The sequence below is a fragment of the Plasmodium falciparum genome, assembly GCF_000002765.6.
Source record: "Plasmodium falciparum 3D7 genome assembly, chromosome: 3".
Classification (NCBI taxonomy): Eukaryota; Apicomplexa; class Aconoidasida; order Haemosporida; family Plasmodiidae; genus Plasmodium; species Plasmodium falciparum.
In genome coordinates, this window is record NC_000521.4 from 135,255 (window position 1) to 157,292 (window position 22,038).

General features: G+C 19.4%; 5 protein-coding genes across 5 annotated transcripts; 2 read left to right on the forward strand and 3 right to left on the reverse strand.

Annotated features, from left to right (window-relative positions):
* Positions 1 to 163: 163 nt before the first annotated feature.
* On the forward strand, positions 164 to 5,406 carry PF3D7_0302500 (cytoadherence linked asexual protein 3.1; the record flags this gene model as incomplete). The annotated part of the gene is made up of 9 exons (XM_001351064.1): positions 164 to 1,019; positions 1,116 to 1,691; positions 1,808 to 1,861; positions 1,933 to 1,995; positions 2,140 to 2,250; positions 2,380 to 2,565; positions 2,646 to 2,804; positions 2,952 to 3,718; positions 3,925 to 5,406. 9 exons carry the CDS (start codon positions 164 to 166, stop codon positions 5,404 to 5,406), a joined length of 4,254 nt encoding a protein of 1,417 aa, XP_001351100.1.
* Positions 5,407 to 6,301: 895 nt separating this feature from the next.
* On the forward strand, positions 6,302 to 10,399 carry PF3D7_0302600 (ABC transporter B family member 4, putative; the record flags this gene model as incomplete). The annotated part of the gene is made up of 1 exon (XM_001351065.1): positions 6,302 to 10,399. The coding sequence occupies one exon, from the start codon at positions 6,302 to 6,304 to the stop codon at positions 10,397 to 10,399; it is 4,098 nt and encodes a 1,365-aa protein (XP_001351101.1).
* A 718-nt stretch (positions 10,400 to 11,117) lies between these two features.
* PF3D7_0302700 (CDGSH iron-sulfur domain-containing protein, putative) lies at positions 11,118 to 11,802 on the reverse strand (the record flags this gene model as incomplete). The annotated part of the gene is made up of 3 exons (XM_001351066.1): positions 11,118 to 11,405; positions 11,516 to 11,617; positions 11,734 to 11,802. The coding sequence occupies 3 exons, from the start codon at positions 11,800 to 11,802 to the stop codon at positions 11,118 to 11,120; spliced, it is 459 nt and encodes a 152-aa protein (XP_001351102.1).
* A 989-nt stretch (positions 11,803 to 12,791) lies between these two features.
* Positions 12,792 to 14,051, reverse strand: PF3D7_0302800 (RNA-binding protein, putative; the record flags this gene model as incomplete). The annotated part of the gene is made up of 1 exon (XM_001351067.1): positions 12,792 to 14,051. The coding sequence occupies one exon, from the start codon at positions 14,049 to 14,051 to the stop codon at positions 12,792 to 12,794; it is 1,260 nt and encodes a 419-aa protein (XP_001351103.1).
* Positions 14,052 to 16,913: 2,862 nt separating this feature from the next.
* PF3D7_0302900 (exportin-1, putative) lies at positions 16,914 to 20,892 on the reverse strand (the record flags this gene model as incomplete). Its single annotated transcript, XM_001351068.1, has 3 exons — positions 16,914 to 16,991; positions 17,108 to 17,200; positions 17,299 to 20,892. 3 exons carry the CDS (start codon positions 20,890 to 20,892, stop codon positions 16,914 to 16,916), a joined length of 3,765 nt encoding a protein of 1,254 aa, XP_001351104.1.
* Between the last annotated feature and the right edge of the window lie 1,146 nt (positions 20,893 to 22,038).

The following is a 22,038-nucleotide window of genomic DNA, read 5'->3' on the forward strand; positions in this document are numbered from 1 at the left end:
TACTCCTTTTTGTACATGGTTTTTGATTTTGTTATATTTATGTACTATTCAATTCTGTACTTTTTTTTAATAATAACATAATAATAATTACTTATATATTTGTGCAATATATCAAAGTGTACATGCAATAAAAAAAAAAAAAAAAAAAAAAAAAAAAAAAAAAATGGTTTCATTTTTTAAAACTCCAATCTTTATTTTAATTATCTTTTTATACTTAAATGAAAAGGTAATATGTTCAATAAATGAAAATCAAAATGAAAATGATACCATTAGTCAAAATGTCAACCAACATGAAAATATTAATCAAAATGTAAATGATAATGACAATATTGAACAATTAAAATCCATGATTGGAAATGATGAACTACATAAGAATTTAACAATATTAGAAAAATTAATTTTAGAGTCTTTAGAAAAAGATAAATTAAAATATCCTCTCCTTAAACAAGGAACTGAACAATTGATAGATATATCAAAATTTAATAAAAAAAATATTACAGATGCGGATGATGAAACGTACATCATACCCACCGTCCAATCAACGTTTCACGATATTGTGAAATACGAACATCTTATAAAAGAACAATCAATAGAAATTTACAATTCTGATATATCAGATAAAATTAAGAAAAAAATTTTTATAGTAAGAACATTGAAAACCATAAAATTAATGCTTATACCATTAAACTCGTACAAACAAAATAATGACTTGAAATCTGCACTCGAAGAATTAAATAATGTATTTACAAACAAAGAAGCTCAAGAGGAAAGCAGTCCAATAGGCGACCATGGGACATTCTTTAGAAAATTGTTAACACATGTTAGAACAATTAAAGAAAATGAAGATATAGAAAATAAAGGAGAAACACTTATATTAGGCGATAATAAAATAGATGTAATGAATTCAAACGATTTCTTTTTTACAACCAACTCAAATGTAAAATTTATGGAAAATTTAGATGATATAACAAATCAATATGGATTAGGTTTGATTAATCATCTAGGTCCTCATTTAATAGGTACAAATAGAAATACGTGCCACATATAAATATATTATATTAATGTTTATATATATATATATATATATATATTATTTTCCAATTTAATTTTTACAGCCTTGGGTCATTTTACCGTATTAAAATTAGCACTAAAAAATTACAAAAACTATTTTGAAGCAAAAAGTATTAAATTTTTTAGTTGGCAAAAAATTTTAGAGTTCTCCATGTCTGATAGATTTAAAGTTCTTGATATGATGTGTGACCATGAATCTGTATACTATTCCGAAAAAAAACGTAGAAAAACATATTTAAAAGTTGACAGATCAAATACATCTATGGAATGTAATATATTGGAATATTTATTACATTATTTTAATAAATACCAACTAGAAATAATTAAAACTACACAAGATACTGATTTTGACTTACATGGTATGATGGAACATAAATATATAAAAGATTATTTCTTTTCATTTATGTGTAATGATCCTAAAGAATGTATTATTTATCATACGAATCAATTTAAAAAAGAAGCCAACGAAGAAAACACATTTCCTGAACAAGAAGAACCTAACCGTCAAATAAGTGCATTTAATTTATATTTAAATTATTATTATTTCATGAAACGTTATAGTTCATATGGAGTAAAAAAGACATTATATGTTCATTTATTAAATTTAACTGGACTTTTAAGTAATAAAATATAGAAATATATATCTACAATATCATATTTTATAATGGCTAAAATTTGTTTTAATATAATATATTTTAATATAAATATATCTTATTAATATATATTGTTTTAACAGATTATGATACAAGAGCATACGTGACATCACTTTATTTACCAGGATATTACAACGGTAAGTATATATATATATATATATATTTAATGAAAGCACCATATAAATTTCATCATTTATTTTTTTTTTAGCTGTCGAAATGTCTTTTACGGAAGAAAAAGAGTTTTCCAAACTTTTTGAAAGCTTAATACAATGTAAATAGAAATATTATTAATTAAATAATTAAATATTTATTTAATATATAATTAATTCTTTTTTTAATTTATATATATATATATATATATAATTTTTATTTTATGAAATTATATAAAATATATATATTTTTCTCTTTTTAATAGGTATTGAAAAATGCCATTCAGACCAAGCAAGGCAAATATCAAAAGATAGTAATTTACTTAATAATATAACAAAATGTGATTTGTGTAAAGGAGCCTTTTTATATGCTAATAGTAATATAAGCAATAAAAAAAAAATAAAACACATAACTATATAAATATAGTTATATACTACATTTCATATTTTTAATATTTACCATAATTATTATTATTATTTTTTTTTTTTTTTTCTATTGATTCTAGTGAAATTCGATGAAGTTCCTTCAATGTTGCAAAAATTTTACGTATATTTAACTAAAGGTCTCAAAATACAAAAAGTATCATCACTAATCAAAACGCTAGATATATATCAAGATTACAGCAATTACTTATCACATGATATTAATTGGTACACATTCCTATTTTTATTTAGACTTACAAGTTTTAAAGGTAATACATATATATATATATATATATATATTAAATATTACATATAATTGGATTTACTTTCATTCCCTTTTCCCTCATAGAAATTGCAAAGAAAAATGTTGCTGAAGCAATGTATTTAAATATAAAAGATGAAGACACATTCAACAAAACGGTAGTAACAAACTATTGGTACCCATCTCCTATAAAAAAATATTATACATTATATGTTAGAAAACATATACCAAATAATTTAGTAGATGGTAAAAGATAAAAATATATACATATATTAATTGTGAATGTATATATAATTATTTATTTATTTGTTGTGATTTTACATATATATATATATATATTGTCACAAATATATACACACATACACATATTTATATGTTCTATAATATTCACAGAATTGGAGAAATTAATGAAAAGTGGCACTTTAGAAAAAATGAAAAAATCTCTCACCTTTTTAGTACATGTGAATTCATTTTTACAATTAGATTTTTTCCATCAATTAAATGAACCACCTCTTGGATTACCTCGATCATATCCATTATCGTTAGTTCTCGAACATAAATTTAAAGAATGGATGAACAGTTCGCCAGCAGGTTTCTATTTTTCAAATTATCAAAATCCATATATCAGAAAAGATTTGCATGATAAAGTTTTATCACAAAAATTTGAACCACCTAAAATGAATCAGTGGAACAAAGTTTTGAAATCATTAATTGAATGCGCATATGATATGTATTTTGAACAGAGACATGTTAAAAATTTATATAAATATCATAACATTTATAATATAAATAACAAATTAATGTTAATGCGAGATTCAATCGATTTGTATAAAAACAATTTTGACGATGTGTTATTTTTTGCGGATATATTTAATATGAGAAAATATATGACAGCTACACCAGTATATAAAAAAGTAAAAGACAGAGTGTACCATACATTGCATAGTATTACAGGAAATTCTGTCAATTTTTATAAATATGGTATTATATATGGATTTAAAGTAAACAAAGAAATATTAAAAGAAGTTGTCGATGAATTGTATTCCATCTATAATTTTAACACCGACATATTTACGGATACTTCCTTTTTACAAACCGTTTATTTATTATTTAGAAGAATAGAAGAAACCTATAGGACCCAAAGAAGAGATGATAAAATTGTAAGATAATTATCACAAATATATATACATAGATATGTGTATGTCTGTATGTATATGTATTTATATATATGTATATATGTATTTATATAAATATATATTATATATTTATATATTTTTTTATACGTATACATGAAAAAATATACCTACAACATGCACATATATATAAACATACATATATATATAAATATATATATATACTTTTGTAGAGTGTGAATAACGTTTTTTTCATGAATGTTGCTAATAATTATTCCAAATTAAACAAAGAAGAAAGAGAAATCGAAATACATAATTCCATGGCATCAAGATATTATGCAAAAACGATGTTTGCAGCATTTCAAATGTTATTTTCAACAATGTTGAGCAACAATGTAGATAATCTTGATAAAGCATATGGATTAAGTGAAAATATCCAAGTAGCAACAAGTACTTCCGCTTTTCTTACTTTTGCATATGTATATAACGGAAGTATAATGGATAGTGTGACTAACAGTTTATTGCCACCATATGCGAAGAAACCTATAACACAATTAAAATATGGAAAAACCTTCGTTTTCTCAAACTATTTCATGCTAGCATCCAAAATGTATGATATGTTAAATTATAAAAATTTAAGTCTTTTATGTGAATATCAGGCTGTGGCAAGTGCCAATTTCTACTCTGCTAAAAAGGTAGGTCAGTTTCTTGGAAGAAAATTTTTACCCATAACTACATATTTTCTAGTAATGAGAATTAGTTGGACACATGCTTTTACAACTGGACAACATTTGATTAGCGCTTTTGGTTCCCCAAGTTCTACTGCTAATGGTAAAAGTAATGCTAGTGGTTATAAATCCCCTGAAAGTTTTTTCTTCACTCACGGACTTGCTGCTGAAGCATCCAAATATTTATTTTTTTATTTTTTCACAAATTTATACCTTGATGCCTACAAATCTTTTCCTGGAGGATTTGGTCCTGCAATAAAAGAACAAACTCAACATGTTCAAGAACAAACCTACGAACGCAAACCGTCAGTTCATAGTTTTAATAGAAATTTTTTCATGGAACTCGTAAATGGATTCATGTATGCCTTTTGTTTTTTTGCAATTTCTCAAATGTATGCATATTTTGAAAATATTAATTTTTATATTACAAGTAATTTCCGTTTCTTGGATAGATATTATGGTGTATTCAATAAATATTTTATAAACTATGCCATAATTAAACTTAAAGAAATTACTAGTGATCTTTTAATAAAATATGAACGTGAGGCTTATTTAAGTATGAAAAAATATGGTTATTTAGGTGAAGTTATTGCAGCTAGACTTTCTCCAAAAGATAAAATTATGAATTATGTGCACGAAACTAACGAAGATATCATGAGTAATTTAAGAAGATATGATATGGAAAATGCTTTCAAAAACAAAATGTCAACATATGTAGATGATTTTGCTTTTTTTGATGATTGCGGAAAAAATGAACAATTTTTAAATGAGAGATGTGATTATTGTCCTGTAATTGAAGAGGTCGAAGAAACACAATTATTTACTACCACTGGTGATAAAAACACTAATAAGACCACGGAAATAAAAAAACAAACTAGTACATATATTGATACTGAAAAAATGAATGAAGCGGATTCTGCTGATAGCGACGATGAAAAGGATTCTGATACTCCTGACGATGAATTAATGATATCACGATTTCACTAATATAAAAATATAAAAAATATATATATATAATTTTGTACATAATAGCAATTCTAATATTTTCTAACTTGTTTTGCATTTATTTTCTTTTTTTTTTCTTTATCTTTATACATAATTATATATTATGATTTAGAATTTGTTTGTTTATATTACATGTGTATAACTTTAATTAAGTATATGATTTGTTTGTTTCTTTCTTTACCTTTTCTTTTTTTCTTCTTTTTTCATTTTTTTTTTTTTGGATTTGTTTTTTTTTAATATTTGTTTTTTAATTTTTAGGAAATTTGATTTGTTTGTTCGTAAAATAATTTATTTGTTTTTTTTGATAAAAATATTTTTTTAAATTTTATTATAATTTTTCAATATAAATTCATATTTTTATGTAGAATTATTTTTTTTGATAATTAAATTTAAGAACAAAAGAATATAAAATTAATTGAAAAGAAAATATTTTTTTCACTTATTTTTTTTTTTTGGAATAATGAAAATTTATATATTAGTTTTAATTAATATAATGCATAAATATATAATAGTATTTACTACAATAAAAAAAAAAAAAAAAAAATTAAATTGTAATTCTTTAATGTGTATAAGATATAATATATATATATATAATAAAAATATATGTACATCTTTTTTTTTTTTTTTTTTTTTTTTTTTTTTTTGTGTAAGATTAAAATATTTAAGCCATACTTATTACACAATGGAATTAATGAAAAAAAAATATATTGAAAGATATAAAATAAAGCATAATTATTAAATAAGATTATTATCAATATTATTTAATTTAGTAAAAAAAAAAAAAAAAAAAAAAAAAAAATTTATAACAAAATATATACTATGAATAAAAAATGATTAGCAAAACATTTATTTCTACAAAAGGAAGAAAGAAAAAAATATGAAATATTTATTTTTTTCCTTATTCTTATGTTATAACTTAATCGTTTATATATATTGTGTTTCAAAAAATGCATATAATATAAAAGAGAAAAGAAGGGGGGAATGTAATTTCCCCATAAATAATCAAAGATGTAATAATAATATGAACTCTCTTATTATGAATAAATATTTGTATAAAAAAAGGAAGCATTCTAATACGTTACCATTTATCAAAACATATAACAATTTTAAGGAAAAAAACAAAAATGATGTAGTACAAATATCATATTATTCTATAAATCATAATAAAAAATATAATAATAAAATACACACGCATATTCTTTTCATGAATAATAATAATAATAATAATAATAATAGTAATAGTAATAAAGAGTATATCAAAGCGAATAATGCCAATATGTTGTTCAGCATTTATAACAAAATATCAGAAGATGGAAAAACCAAAAATAGCCTACTTAGCGATATATCTAAATTATTTAAAATTGTAAAAGAAAGCAAATTAATATTTGTAACTGGATTTTTATTAACAACCTTGTCAGCAATTGTCGATTCATACATTCCAATTTTTCTATCCAAAACGGTATCTTTTGTAATGGAAAGAAAAAAATTTACATTTCTTAAAATACACAAAACAAATTTGTCAGTTGTAAAAAATTTAATAGAATATCTCAAATTTTATAGTACGAACCCTTTCCATATGTATGTATTGATATCTGTTATAAGTTTATTATTTTCTTCCTTTCGTTCATATATTTTTAATGTGTGTGCATATGTAAGCACTAATAAATTACAAAAATATCTTTTCAATGTATTGTTACATAAAAATATTAACTATTTTAAGAAAAAAGGAAAAGGAGAATTAATAAGTAGACTTAATATCGATTCATCTGAATTAATTGATATTTTTACAACGAACATCATTGTATTATTTCGAAATATGATAAAAATGGCTTTGTCATTTTATTTTTTATATAAAATTAACGTGCATTTATTTATTGTTTCTTTATTTATTGTTTTTATTATTTCAAATATATCCATTTTTTTTTCTAATATATTTCGTAAGCTAGCCAAAGAAGAAAGTAATGTAGTTGCTCAGTCAAACAATATTGTAGAAGAATCAATTTATAATTTTTCACTTATAAGTACTTTTAACACACATAATAAAGAAATAAAGAAATATAATAATTCATTAGATACTATTTATATGTCTAGGATGAAATTAGGGTTATTATATATTATAGAGAAGTTTTTTATTCGTCTAATAGATATGATGACATTTATATTAACCTTAATTTTAAGTAAAAAAACGTTAATGTATAATTTGAATACTGACACAAGAACGATCATTTCGTCTGTCATATATATGCAAAATATAATTGCTCAATCGTGTATTATAGAGCAACAATATTCAAGGGTTCAAGAACTTATAGGTAATGCAGAAGAGGTCATAAAATTAATAGAAAAGGACAATATGCGCAACAATAACAATAATAATAATAATGATAATATTAAATTGGTATCTAATAAATATAATTTCTTTTCTATTCTTTTTAATATAAATGATATGAAAAATTTTATATTTAATCATTCTCTTTTGAAAAAATTTCAAACCATACAAAACAATTCTGATTATGTTTTTAATATAATTAAACCGAATTATCTAAAATTATTTGAAAGGAACTATAACAATTTAATTAAATTATTTTTTAATGAAAAGAATTTTAATCAGTGTGATGAAAGCCTTTTCAAAAATGGATCAATTGATGATATAAATAATATTGATATGTATGAAAAAAAGGAAGAAACAAATAAAATAAATGATTACCACAATTTTATAAGTAATAAACAAATGTACGACAATAAAACAAAGGATTGTACTTTAAAGAAAAAAAAACAAGATAATTCATTTTATTATAATACACCAAATAATAACGTTGAAATGAAAAATCAATTAGATCAACATTCTTTTAGTAAATCAGAAAATTTTCAAAATAAATTAAAAAAAAAGATACAAGAAATCAATATGCAAGAAGTATACCAATTTATTAAAAATGATCATGCACTTATTATCAAATATAAATTAGATCGAAAATTTATACGTTTTTTAAAGACAAATTATAAAAAAAATATTATATTACTTATCCTAAAATTATATAAAGAAAGGAATAATTCAGTATCAGATAATTTTCTATTCCTTTTTGATAACATTAGTTCATTTAAAAATTTATCAATAAAAGACAAAAAGAGCATCTTAAAAATGAGTAATATAACAAATAAAACAATATATATTATTTTGCTTACCTTCCTATTTTATAATTATTCCAAGTTTTATTACAAGAAGCAGAAAAAAAAAAATTTCATAAATTTTATTGAAAAAAAAAATAAAATGTTAAAGAATAATCAGAATGTTGAAAGGGGCCAACATGGTTCAAGTACATACGAGAAAATGTATGAATCAATGGATGATGAAATAAATATAAACGATGTCTTAAGTGATGCTATAAGTGATACCATATGTGATAATTCAAATGACACCATACGTGATAATTCAAATGATACCATATGTGATAATTCAAATAATACCATATGTGATAATTCAAATGACACCATATGTGATAATTCAAATGTTATCTCAAGCAATTATCAATCGAATCAGCATTTATATCCACAAATTATGTCCACTACGCCAAATAAAAATGATCAATATAATAACCCAACAGACAATTTAGAATTGAATAATGAATCAGTTATTTTAAATAAAACAAAAAGCAGAACAAAAAAAAAAAGGAATTTATACAATATCTTACCTTATATTGTAGAAAACGCTATAAAAGAATTAGAAATTTTAAAATTTATTGATGCAAATTATAAAAGTATAAATGAAAATTTAATATTAGATAATATAAAAGATAATCAAAAAGGAAGTACTTTAATTTTTGAAAATGTAGATTTTTATTTTGCCAAATATCCAAAAAATAAAATTTTATCAAATATTAATTTAAATTTTTCCAATAAATATACATATGGAATATTATGTTATAATGACTCAGGAAAAAATTATCTTGCCAAATTAGCTGCTAGGTTATATAATAAAACTTATGGGAATATATTATTAGATGATGAGAATATAGAAAATATATCTAAATATATATTAACCAAAAAAATATCATTAGTAGAAGAACAAAGTTATATTTTTAGTGACAGTATAATTTATAATATGCTTTATTCATATAATTGTATTACAAAAGGAAACAAAAATTTTTATTATTTAAATTATAATTTCAAGTTGAATAAAAATAATATAAATAATTGTGTACACCTTTTCTCTCACGATAATGATATTACAACAAATGATTATAATAATAACAATATTAATAAAAATATTAATAGTGATAATTATAGTAGTAGTAGTAGTAGTAATACTATTAGCAGTTGTAGAAATTATGAACAATATGAAAAAATTAAAGAGAAAAACAAAAAACCTAAAATTAAATACAAAATAAAAGAAAATAAGCCATCCATATACAATATACACAATACAACTAATAACAATACTGTAGACCAATCATTATATACATTTAAAAATTTTAAAAAAAAATGCTTAATGTGTGGAAGTCTTATAGACACTAAATTATTGGAAGAACAAAAAAAAAGTCCAAACTATAATAAATATAAAGTTCATTTCATAAAAAAATTATATAAAGAAATAATTAAAGTTTCAAAAATTGTATGCTTATATGATGTTATCAATTCTTATCCAGATAAATTTTTTCATAATATTAATGATAAAATTTTATCAGGTGGACAAAAACAAAAAATTTCATTAGCTAGAGCTATTATAAAAAAACCAAAAATACTTATATTAGATGATGCCTTTAGTGCATTAGATGCAGCAAATGAATTAAAAATATTTTCAAGTTTAAAAAATTATTTACCAAATTGTACTATCGTAAATCTCTCTCATAAAATAACCACAGTAAATAAGTGTGATTATATTTATGTTTTAAAAGACGGGAAAATTATAGAACATGGTTTACGAACAAAATTGATACAAAATCGAAACAGTGAGTATATTAAAAAATTCAATGAATATTGATAAAAAATTTAAGTATTTTTTACAAACCTATAAATACTATATGGTTAATGCAATAAGTTATAATAGTAATAAGAAGAATTATAATTATAATTATTATTTTTTATTTATTTTTTTATTTTTTTTTTTTTATGTCTGAATATATACAATATTATTAAATTTTGGTGATTAATTATAAAATATTTATAAATTAATTTATATGTTACATTTATTTGTTTTCATGTCCCATCATAATTCAATATAATTATTGTCTTATTAAATATATATATATATATATACATATATATTTTTTTTTTATATTTGTATTTATCAATTTTTTATTATTCTGTCAAATATATGTACACCTTCATTAATGTCTATATTATTTTTAAACTTTTTTTTTTTTTTTTTAATTATATATTTTTAAAATTAGTGATTAGGATTTTAAAATTTTTCAATTTATTTTGGCTATATTAACCTGTTTTTTTTTAATTTTTATAAAAAAAAAAAATAAAATAAATTTCTAAAAATACAAAATTGTTAATATATCATTATATATAAGATATGATATAATTAATACACAATAACAAAAAAAAAAAAAAAAAAAAAGAAATATTCATATATACATATATATATATATATAATATATCACATTGTATAAATTTGTACAAAACAAACTACTTATATCTAATTATCAAAACAATAATAGATCAAATATACATATATATTCTTACATTTTTTCTTAACTTTCAGTATTGAAGTTATATAATTTTTCCTTCTTCGTATATAATACTGATGACGTTAGAACAAAAAAAGATAACAAAACATATTTTTTAAATTTATAATTTATAATAGGTGTAGGAAACCATTTAAAATTAAAATTTTCCGATTTTATATAAGACATTTTATTATTTAGTTTTATATACTTTTCATTGTATTTTTGTTTCTTCAATTTTTCTTCATCTGACAATTTGTAGCTGACTAACTTGGCAACATATGGTCCAACATTGTCACCGTTTTCAACAAATATCTAAAATAAAAATTAATAGAATGTATATAATATATATATGTATATGTTTACACTTATAAGATATTTTAATTTTACATTATATTATATTATTTTCTTTCTATATTGATAACCTTATGTGTATCATCACAATAGGGAAATTTAGCTGATTGCCAACATCGACAAATTCTTATAACCTTTTCATTTTCATATTCCGACGGACAGTTTTCAATTAACTAAATGGACATATATATATATAAAAAAAAATAAAAAAAAAATAAAAAAAATTTAAATATATAAGGCATATATAATACATACATCTATATAATATTCAACTTATTTTCTTAAATACATGTGTATATTGAGGAAACTTATTCGTATTAAAGTTTATTTTATTTAAATATTCTAATGGATCCTTCATTATTTATTTATTATAGTTCACTTGAAAATACAAGAGAGTTAAATATTAAATATAAAACAAATATATACATATCTATTTTATATATTCTTTTATTTTTTTTTTTTGTAAAAATATTGGAATTTCATGTAGTTATATAATTTTTCTTAAACATCATTTCTGCTTTAAAAAATTTGTTAAATACTATTCACAAGAAAAAAATAAAAAAAAAGAAGAAAAATATATATAAAAATTTTTAAATTAAAAAAAAAAAAAAAAAAAAATTTCAAATTGTTATCAAAAATATTATGTGGGAATAATATATTATTCATATATATATTATATATATATATATATATATAATATATTTTTTTTTTTTTTTTCCCCTCACATATCAATCATAAATAAAAAAAATTCCTTTTTGCATTTTTTATACTTTCATATTAATAAGAACAATAAAATAATCAATAATATATACTTATATATTTTTAATACATATTTTGGGAAATCAAATGTTTATATTATAAAATATGAAAAAGAACATTATTATACCCACCTTAATAAATAATTTCATAACTTCAAAATTAACAACATATTTTTTAAAATTATCCTATAAGACACAACAGTGAAAAATATATACATATATATATATATATATATATATATATATATATATGTATATTTTTATGTTTATATAATGATATATTGACAGTTCGTTTTAGCACAAGAATATTTATCAAACTTCATATATATTTCATATTACAATTAGAAGATAAATATTATTAAAAAGTTAATAGTATAAAATCATGTTAATAGATAAAAATTGATTTCAAAAAAGAAAAAGAAAATATAAAAATAATTTACTGAAAAAAAAAAAAAAAATAAATAAATAATATATAAATAAATAATAAATAAATAAATAATTAAATAATATATACTTATATTTACATATATCCTTGATGTATATGTACAAAATTTTCCTTTTCATTTCTTCTTTTATTGTTTATATTTGATTAGAATCTACCATTTTTTACATTTTGGTTATTACCATATGCACCATTTATATTCATATTAAATGAACTATTATTATTGTTGTTATTCCTTTTATCGTTATCACTTTTTGGCATGTTTTTATTTTTCTTATTATAAGAAAAATCATTTTTGTAGATTTCTTTTTCCCCATAATTATTTTCCTTAAAACCTAAATATTTCGTAGAACCATCTGAATTATACATATATTCATGTCTTTTAAAAGACAAATTTTCTGGTAAAACAAAATTATTTTCAAGACAAAAATCTACAAATTCTTGAAAAAGCGAATTTAATAATTTCATAATCAAATCGATGGCTTTTTTATATGCATTCAAATTATCAGATGTTATAGACAAATGCATTCTTTCAACTACTGGAGCTTCATTAATTGGTTTTCCTTTTAATTCGATATTTACCATATTATTTGTTTGTTCGTTAATATAATTTATATTTGAATTATTTTTACCTAGTATTTTATTCATTACATCAAATTCATTAGGAAATCCAAAAATATCAATAAGTTCAATTCTGCTCAGCTTTTTATTGGCAAAAGAATTATCATTTTGTTCATTTTTATTATTATTTGTTAATTGGTTAAAATTATTATTATTACTAATATTATTATTATTATTTATATTATTATTATTTATATTATTAATTCTATTATTCATATCCCATTTCTTGTTACCATTATTACTATTTACATTATTAATATTATTTATATTAATACTATTTATATTATTATTATTATTATTATTATTGTTTGTATTTATCAAACTTGATAATTTCTTTAACATATTTACAGTACTCTCATTATTTGAAACAGTATTATCATTTTCTGATGTAACATTTGGATCATTTGCTGAGAAAGGTAAAAATTGTTCAATTACTTTCCCCTCATTTAATATTATACATCTTATAGTACCAATATCATTAATAGTTAATCCATTTATATCTTTCTTTACTTGTTGTATCATATTTTTATCATTAAATGTTATTTGAGCTGCTGCTTTATCAGCTAATATCCTTATATCATGTGCTCCTTTATAATAAGAAAATAATTCTTTTAAATCATTTTCATCAAATAAAAATGCTTTCTGTGGATTATCAATATATAACCCTAAAGAATAATTATTATTACTTATATTACTATTACTATTATTATTTGATACTTTATTCATACTATGTTTACCCGCATTAACATGACTCATATAATTCTTATCTCTATTTCTTATAGACATATTATAATTTAGAGTTGTCATCCTATTCCCATCCTTTCCTCCTTTTTGAAACGATTGTTGTTTTGACATAACTTGTTTATTCATTTATTTATATGATATTCGTAAAAATATTAAAATATTCACGTCCTTTATTTTATATTTATTACAACATATAATTGTGACATATATAAATTAAAATATATATATATATATATATATATATATATGTAGAATACCTTATTTTTTTTTTTTTTTTTTTTTTGGACTAAAACTATTTTGTTTTATATTCTGAAAAAAAATATATTTTTCATATCCTGAACTTTTTCTTTTAAATTTTTAATATACCAATAATATACATACACACATAAATGTTTATATATATATGATATATATGTGATTAATTATTATCCCAAAATATATATTATTTGAATTATTTATATTTTAAATATTATAATATAACACAAATCAAACAAATCACTTAATAAAGGTAAGTAGATATATTTATGTTCTATATAGATGTTAATTTAATAATTCAAAAAAAAGGAGAGAGAGAAAAAAAAAAAAAAAAAAATTATAATAATAAAATAAAATTACTTATAAATTCTCCACTTTAATAATGTTATAATGCAATCGCTTCAATTTCCCTTTCACATTCATTGAAATATATTAACGATCTAACTGTTCACATAATAAATATTATAAAGTTATTATGAAATACAACATCATTTTATTATATGTCATAAAAATAATCTTTCTATTATTCAATTGTTTTAACAATTATTTCATATATATATATATATAAAATGTATGTACATATTTATTTATATAGTTCACTCTTAAACTATCAATTTATATTCTTTGAATATAATTTTTTTCGTTCATAGTTTTATGGATTTTATTTCATAGATTATACACAAAAGGTTGTAAGAAAAGGAAAGCTACATATTTTCTTATATAATCAAAAAGGAATCTCTGGAATTATATATATATATATTATGACAAAAAAGAATTAAAAAAGTATAATATATATATAAAAAATTGGAAAAAAAAAAAATAAAATAAATAAATAAAATAAAAAAAAAAAAAAAAAACCTTATAACTATATCATATACATAAACATATTATTATATTTATAACATAATTTTTATAAATATTTTTTCTTTAAATATTATATAATATATTCATAAAAAGTTCAAAATAAGGATATAATAATTTCTATTTTTTGAAAATCTTGTGAAACATATAAATCACATAAATATATGTTTTTAGAAGAAATCCCAAATTGTGAGTAAATTATATTTATATATATATATATATATATATATTAAGGAAAAAATATTAAATTTAAAATAATATATATTATTTTTAAAAATTATGAAAAAGAAAAAATTAAAACAAATCAAATTTATAATATATATATATATATAATTATATATATTATACATATTATATATTAAAATAAGAAAACATATTATGTAAACAAAAATATTTATAATTATATATTATATAGGTTATATGAAAGAATTGTAGAAAATAAAAAATATATAAAAAAATAAAAGTTAAAAAAAAATAATAAAAAATAAAAATGTTAAAAGGGGAAAAAATATAATAATTTATTATATATATATAAAATATATATATAATATTATATTTATATAATAATACTCAATATTTTAATAATAATATTGATTAATGTGATTTAAAACTACATGCATAATATATGCATAAAAAATATATTAGTATATAATTATAAAAATTACCTTTTTATTTATATAATAATATATATTATATATATATATTTTTAATAAATTTTTCAAAAGCTGTCATATAAAATTTTAAATGATTTCTTAAAAGAATATAAATATTATATTATAATTACCAAAAAATAATATATATATATTATTAGAAATAATTAAAATATTGTATATTTATAAATAAGTATGGTACCTTTATATATTTTGTTTCTATTCCTTTTATAATAAGTTCAAAAATATTTATTATTACATTTTTTTTTTTTTTTTCACTTAAAAATAATTCAACAATATATATTCCATTTTCCATACATAAATTAAATGAAACATTTTGTAAAAATATATATATATATATATATATGTAGTAATCTGCGCAATTTTAAAATTAAGTCTCAAATCAAAACATAACGTAATAAATGACACGTGTCCTAAATATATATATATATATATATATACATATGTGCTATTCATCTTTAAGTAGAATATCATTAAATTGATCATTCAAATTAAATAAATATATATCTGTCTTTATTTTTTCTAAATTTAAAAATGTTACATTTTATATTATGAAAAAAAAGAAAAAAAAAAACAGAGAAAGAAAAATGTCAATATAAATAAAAATAGGCTAGTATAATATGTATTAAAATGTTTATAATATATATATATATATATATATATGTGGATGAACTTATATATAAATATTATTAAAATTAGGTAAAATAATAAATAAGCCTATTCTTTTTTTTTCATATTATTATACACATATACAACAAATCTACCAAAGTGTTTATATATATATATATATATATATTTGCAACTAATTTTTTTTTTCTTCTTTATTTTTTCTTGATATTTATTTGGGAAGCAAGTAAAAATATATAATTAAAAAAAAAAAAAAAAAAAAAAAAAAAAAATTATAATTATATAGGTAAAATATAATAACCAAAATGTTTAAAAATTAATATATTCAATGTTATTTCATGTATATAAAATATATATATATATAAATATATATATTAAATATATAGACTAAAATAAAAAAATAAAATAATGTTTATTTATTTTAAATTTGTAAAATAAAAATATTAATGAAAAAAATAAAAAGGAAATAAAATATGATTTATTCTTATTATTATTCAACGTTTATACATTCGTCATCAACATCTATAGCTGAAAAGCTTGGGACATCTTCCTTCATTAATCCTCTTAACTACAATAGAAAAAAATAAAATAAAATAAAATAATAAAATAAAATAAACATATATATATATATATATATATATATATATATATACATATATATGTATGATTTATTCACATTATTACCTTTATAAGTTTATTATCTTCTGCCATTTTTGCTCTCTGTAATGCTTCTTGTCTGTCGGCTTCATAAAGTTCATCTTGATTTGTTGCGAATTCCTAAGAAACAAATAAGAATATATTATATACGAGCAATATAAAGACATGCAAATATATACATATTATATATATATATATATTTATATATTCATATATACCTTTAGTGATATTAACAAATCTCGAACGAAAGATCGAAAGGCTGATGGAGACTCCACACAAAAATTAAACATATCGACGGAGAATGTCTCTATTTGTTTTTGGTTTAAATTTTCAAAAGATTGAGTTAAAAAGTTTTGTACATGTTTTATTATATGTGGTTTTGTTATTTCTACTTCAGGTATATTTACTACTTCAAATTCTAACAATCGTAATAAATTCATTAAAATTATGGTTTGATAATGAAAACCAGATTTGTGAAAAGAATCTGTTAGTGTTTTTAGTATTTCATTTAATATAATGTAATAAAAAGCCTTACAAAATTCTTCTAGATATTCTTTTTTCTTTATTATAATATTATGAAGAAATTGCTGTGTTATTCTTAAACCATGATCAGCTACCGATGGATGTTCATGTTTTATAGCCCATAATAAAGATTGAATAAATGTATTAAATATTTCTGAATCTAATGTAAATAAATAATCAAAACAATGTCTTACACATGCATCTAAGAAATTATAAAATTTTTCACGATGTTCTGGATAAGATGAGAAATCATTTTTAATCATATCTATTGTTGGTAATAATACATAATTTAGTACTGTAGGTAAGATAGGACATGTTACATTTTCGATTTTTTTAAAGACTGTTGATAATAATGAAAATACTTCTGCATCTTTTATATGTGGATTACTATCTCTATAATCAACTAATATAGTTTCTAATAATACATTTAATATATTACTAGTCATTTGAAAATTTATTTGTTTTGCTTCTTCGATTGTTGGTAAATGGATTTCCATGGATTCATCAATTTCATTTTTTAATTTTTTTTGCTCTCTTTTTAACAATTCCTTTTCTAAATCTTGTATATTATAACAACTTCTCTCTATGGTAGTTTCGATTAGATGTAAGAATTCTCTTTTCATTAAAAACAAATTTCTAAATTGTGCATGCTTAATTCTTTTTGTACCATTTGCTTCTACTTCTAAATTAATGAATTTACTATAAAGTTGATAAATTTTTAAAAAGTCTAGAAAAACTAAAGCTAGTTGTTCATAATAAAAATAGGATAATGCATATGCTAATCTACAATTTACTCTAACAAATGTAATAATCAATTTGGAATTTTCATAAGTACATAAATGTTCTAAATTTTTCATATCATCATTATTAATATTAATATTATTGTTATTATTTATATTATTATTATTTAAAGAATTTGTATTATTCATATCTTTTATAGCACCATTATTATTTGCATATATTAATGAATTCCATAAATTCATTAATTTGCTCATTAACACTTTTATGCTTTCTTGTTTTTCTTCATAAGGGAAACATGAAATAACATGAGCTATAGCTTCATATAATAAAAGATTCAATTTTTCTGGTAGCTTATGCATAATATTATTATGGAATTTAATAAATGTACTAAAAAAAGATTCATTATTATCATTATTATGATTATTTTTAGCTATAACATTTTTACATTGTTTACATATTTTTAAAATCGTTTCAGCTGCCATATCTTGTACCTTTTCATTCTCAGCAAATTCAAATAATTTTTTCATAACCGTTTTAAGAAATCTCCAATGAAGTTTTAAAAATCTATGATATTGACTAACAATGTACATAACACATGAAGCTAGAATGGCTCTATTTTCTTCGCCATTTTTAACTTCAATCATATGTAAATATATTCTGAGAATGTACATTAAAAAGTCTTGTTCTTTTTTTAAAGTCATACACATAGAAATAGAACCAACGGCATAACTAATTCTATTCGTTTTGGTACTATTCCATACTTCATTTTTATTCGTATTTTTTAACGATTTCTCTGATTCTTTATTTAATAATTCAACAATTAATTCCATGGTTTTTTCTGAACCTAAATAAGTTAAATAAACCAATGTTGTTTTCATAGTATTATATAAAGAAATTTCAGTAGTATCTGGTTCAAAATCTCGAACAACTTCACCAGTCTCATTATCATAAGAAATATAAATTTCTTGTGGTTTAGCCATTTTTTCAATAACAGTCTTTCTAATATCGTTTAATATAAATTCATATAATTTTATACGTGGGCACATTTTCTTAATATCTGATGGATTTAAATCAATTTTATCTAAAATAGAAGAATATTCATTAATATTAATAACCATATTTGAATTCATATTACTACTATTCATATTATTACTATTATTATTATTATTGTTGTTGTTTAAAAGATTTATATCATTATTCATTGTTACAAAACTATATGATTTTCTATTTGTTAAAGATGATGAATCTAAATTCATATTTGTCGTTAATGTATTTTTCATATCAAGAGATGAAGAATTCATATCATTTTTATTTTTAAAATTATGTTCTTGTTCTAAACGAGTTATTAATTCTCTAATTAATTGTTCTGTAAAAATATTATAATAATCAATTATAATTAAAAATACTTCTTCCATATTACTATTAGCTAACATATTTAAAAATTTGAATACAATATTTACATCATTAGTATTATTATTTTTTTCAACAATTTTTTCTCGATAATTTTTTAAAAAGCTAGTTATACATATACTTAATTGTAAAAAATATTGTTCCCAAAATATTTTTAATTCGGGTGGGATGTTTTTCATTTCATTTGCATTTGGTAATAATTTTATTTTACTAACTAATTTTGTCCATAAATTTATAAACACATTATCAAAATAGAGGATATTTTTTTCATCAATTTTTAACATTACTATTTCTTGTATACACTTAACACATTCTATTTTATAAGATATATCATCCCAAAAATGATCAAACAATAAATCTATTATTTGAATATTATTATCATTAAATTTATATTTATCAAATATATATGTTAAAGGAATCCATTTAAAAAAATTAGATAAACAATGTAATGTCTGTTTAATCAAAGATGTATTCGTACTTCTTTTATTATAGACATTTGCTTCTAATATATATAAACATAAATTATAAACTTCTTGAAATTGACTAGCATATTCATTTCTCAATTTCTCTTTCTTCTTTTTAACTAACGTCTCATTACCAAATTCAAATACTTCTTCACTTAACATATTTAATAATTTCATATTATTCTCACATACATTTTGATTTAATTTTGCTGAATTTACTATATCAGGAATAAAACTAGACCATGAATCAGGCCATTCTTGTTTTACAATCTGAATTAATGTCTCATCTAATTTGTTCAATAAATGTCTATCTACACCAACCGTTGTACCTTCAGTTGATAAAGTAATAGTATAGCAAGCTATAAAATTCTTCATACCTTCTTTTTCTTCTGAAGGTAATATATTCCAACGATTATTTATACATTCTTCTAATATTTGTAAACCATAAAATTTTGTATTCACATTCTCACTATGTTCTAATATTATTGATACAGATCTCCATGATGTATCTAACATCTTAAATTGATTTAACAAATTCTGTGCAAAATCTCTTCTATTCTTATCTTTAGTATCTAATAAAGCTTCCACCACATTGTCTAACAATTTCAATTTTTCAGCATCAAACGCTTGGTTTTTATCTAACAAAGAGAGGGGATTGAACGATTCATTTTCCATTTTTATAATAAAAAAATATAACTATATTAAGCCACGATTTGGCTATATATACATAAATAAATAAAAAAATAAATAAATAAATAAATAAATAAATAAATAAATAAATATATATATATATATTAAAAATAAAACAAAAAAAAAATATATATATATATATAATAAATATATGTATATATTAAGTATGATTATAGTATATATTTATATAACTTTATAATCCCCTTATCAAATTGACTATATATATATATATATATATATATATGTAAGTGTTATTATTATTATTATTCTTTTTATATTTTTTAATTTTTTTCACTTTGGTAATTTCTTGTTCTTTTTATTTTGATATGAAAAAATATATATATATATATATATATAATACACACATAAATGAATATATATATATATATATATATAAGTTCAATATATATAATACTTTATAATTAATAAGAATGGTTTCTTATTGTTCATATCTTTCATATACACAATTTGAGTGAAAATTATTTCTTATAATTTTTTTTTTTTCAATATTTTTTTCTGTTAATATTTATCCTTATTCATATAATATGTATGAAATATTTACTTTATTAGAAGTTTCAATACAAAATTGTCAAAAAAATAAAAAATATATTTATATATATATATATATATATATATATATATATATATATACTCTTCTTTTTTTGGTTCTTTTATGTATTTATATATATATATATATATATATATAATTAAAAATTATACACATATTTATATTTTTCTTATTTCATATTCTTAATAATAATATTTAAACCTTATATTTTTATATCATATATTATACACATATTATATGTATGCTTTTCTATTTTTATTTACATATATTTTAATATTACTTAATAACTATTCAAAAATATATATATAATATAATATATAAATGTATATATATATATATATATATAAATATATACACATATATAAATGTATAAATACTTTTATTTTAATATATAACTTTAATAATTTATTAACTTAAGTATTTTATAAATATGTATATAAAACCAAAGGAATATAAAAATTAAAACATTATATTTTTCTTTTTCTTTTTTTTTTTTTTTTTTTTTTTTTCATTTATTCCTTATTATTTTATTTTTTTTTTATTATTACTCATTTATACTTTAA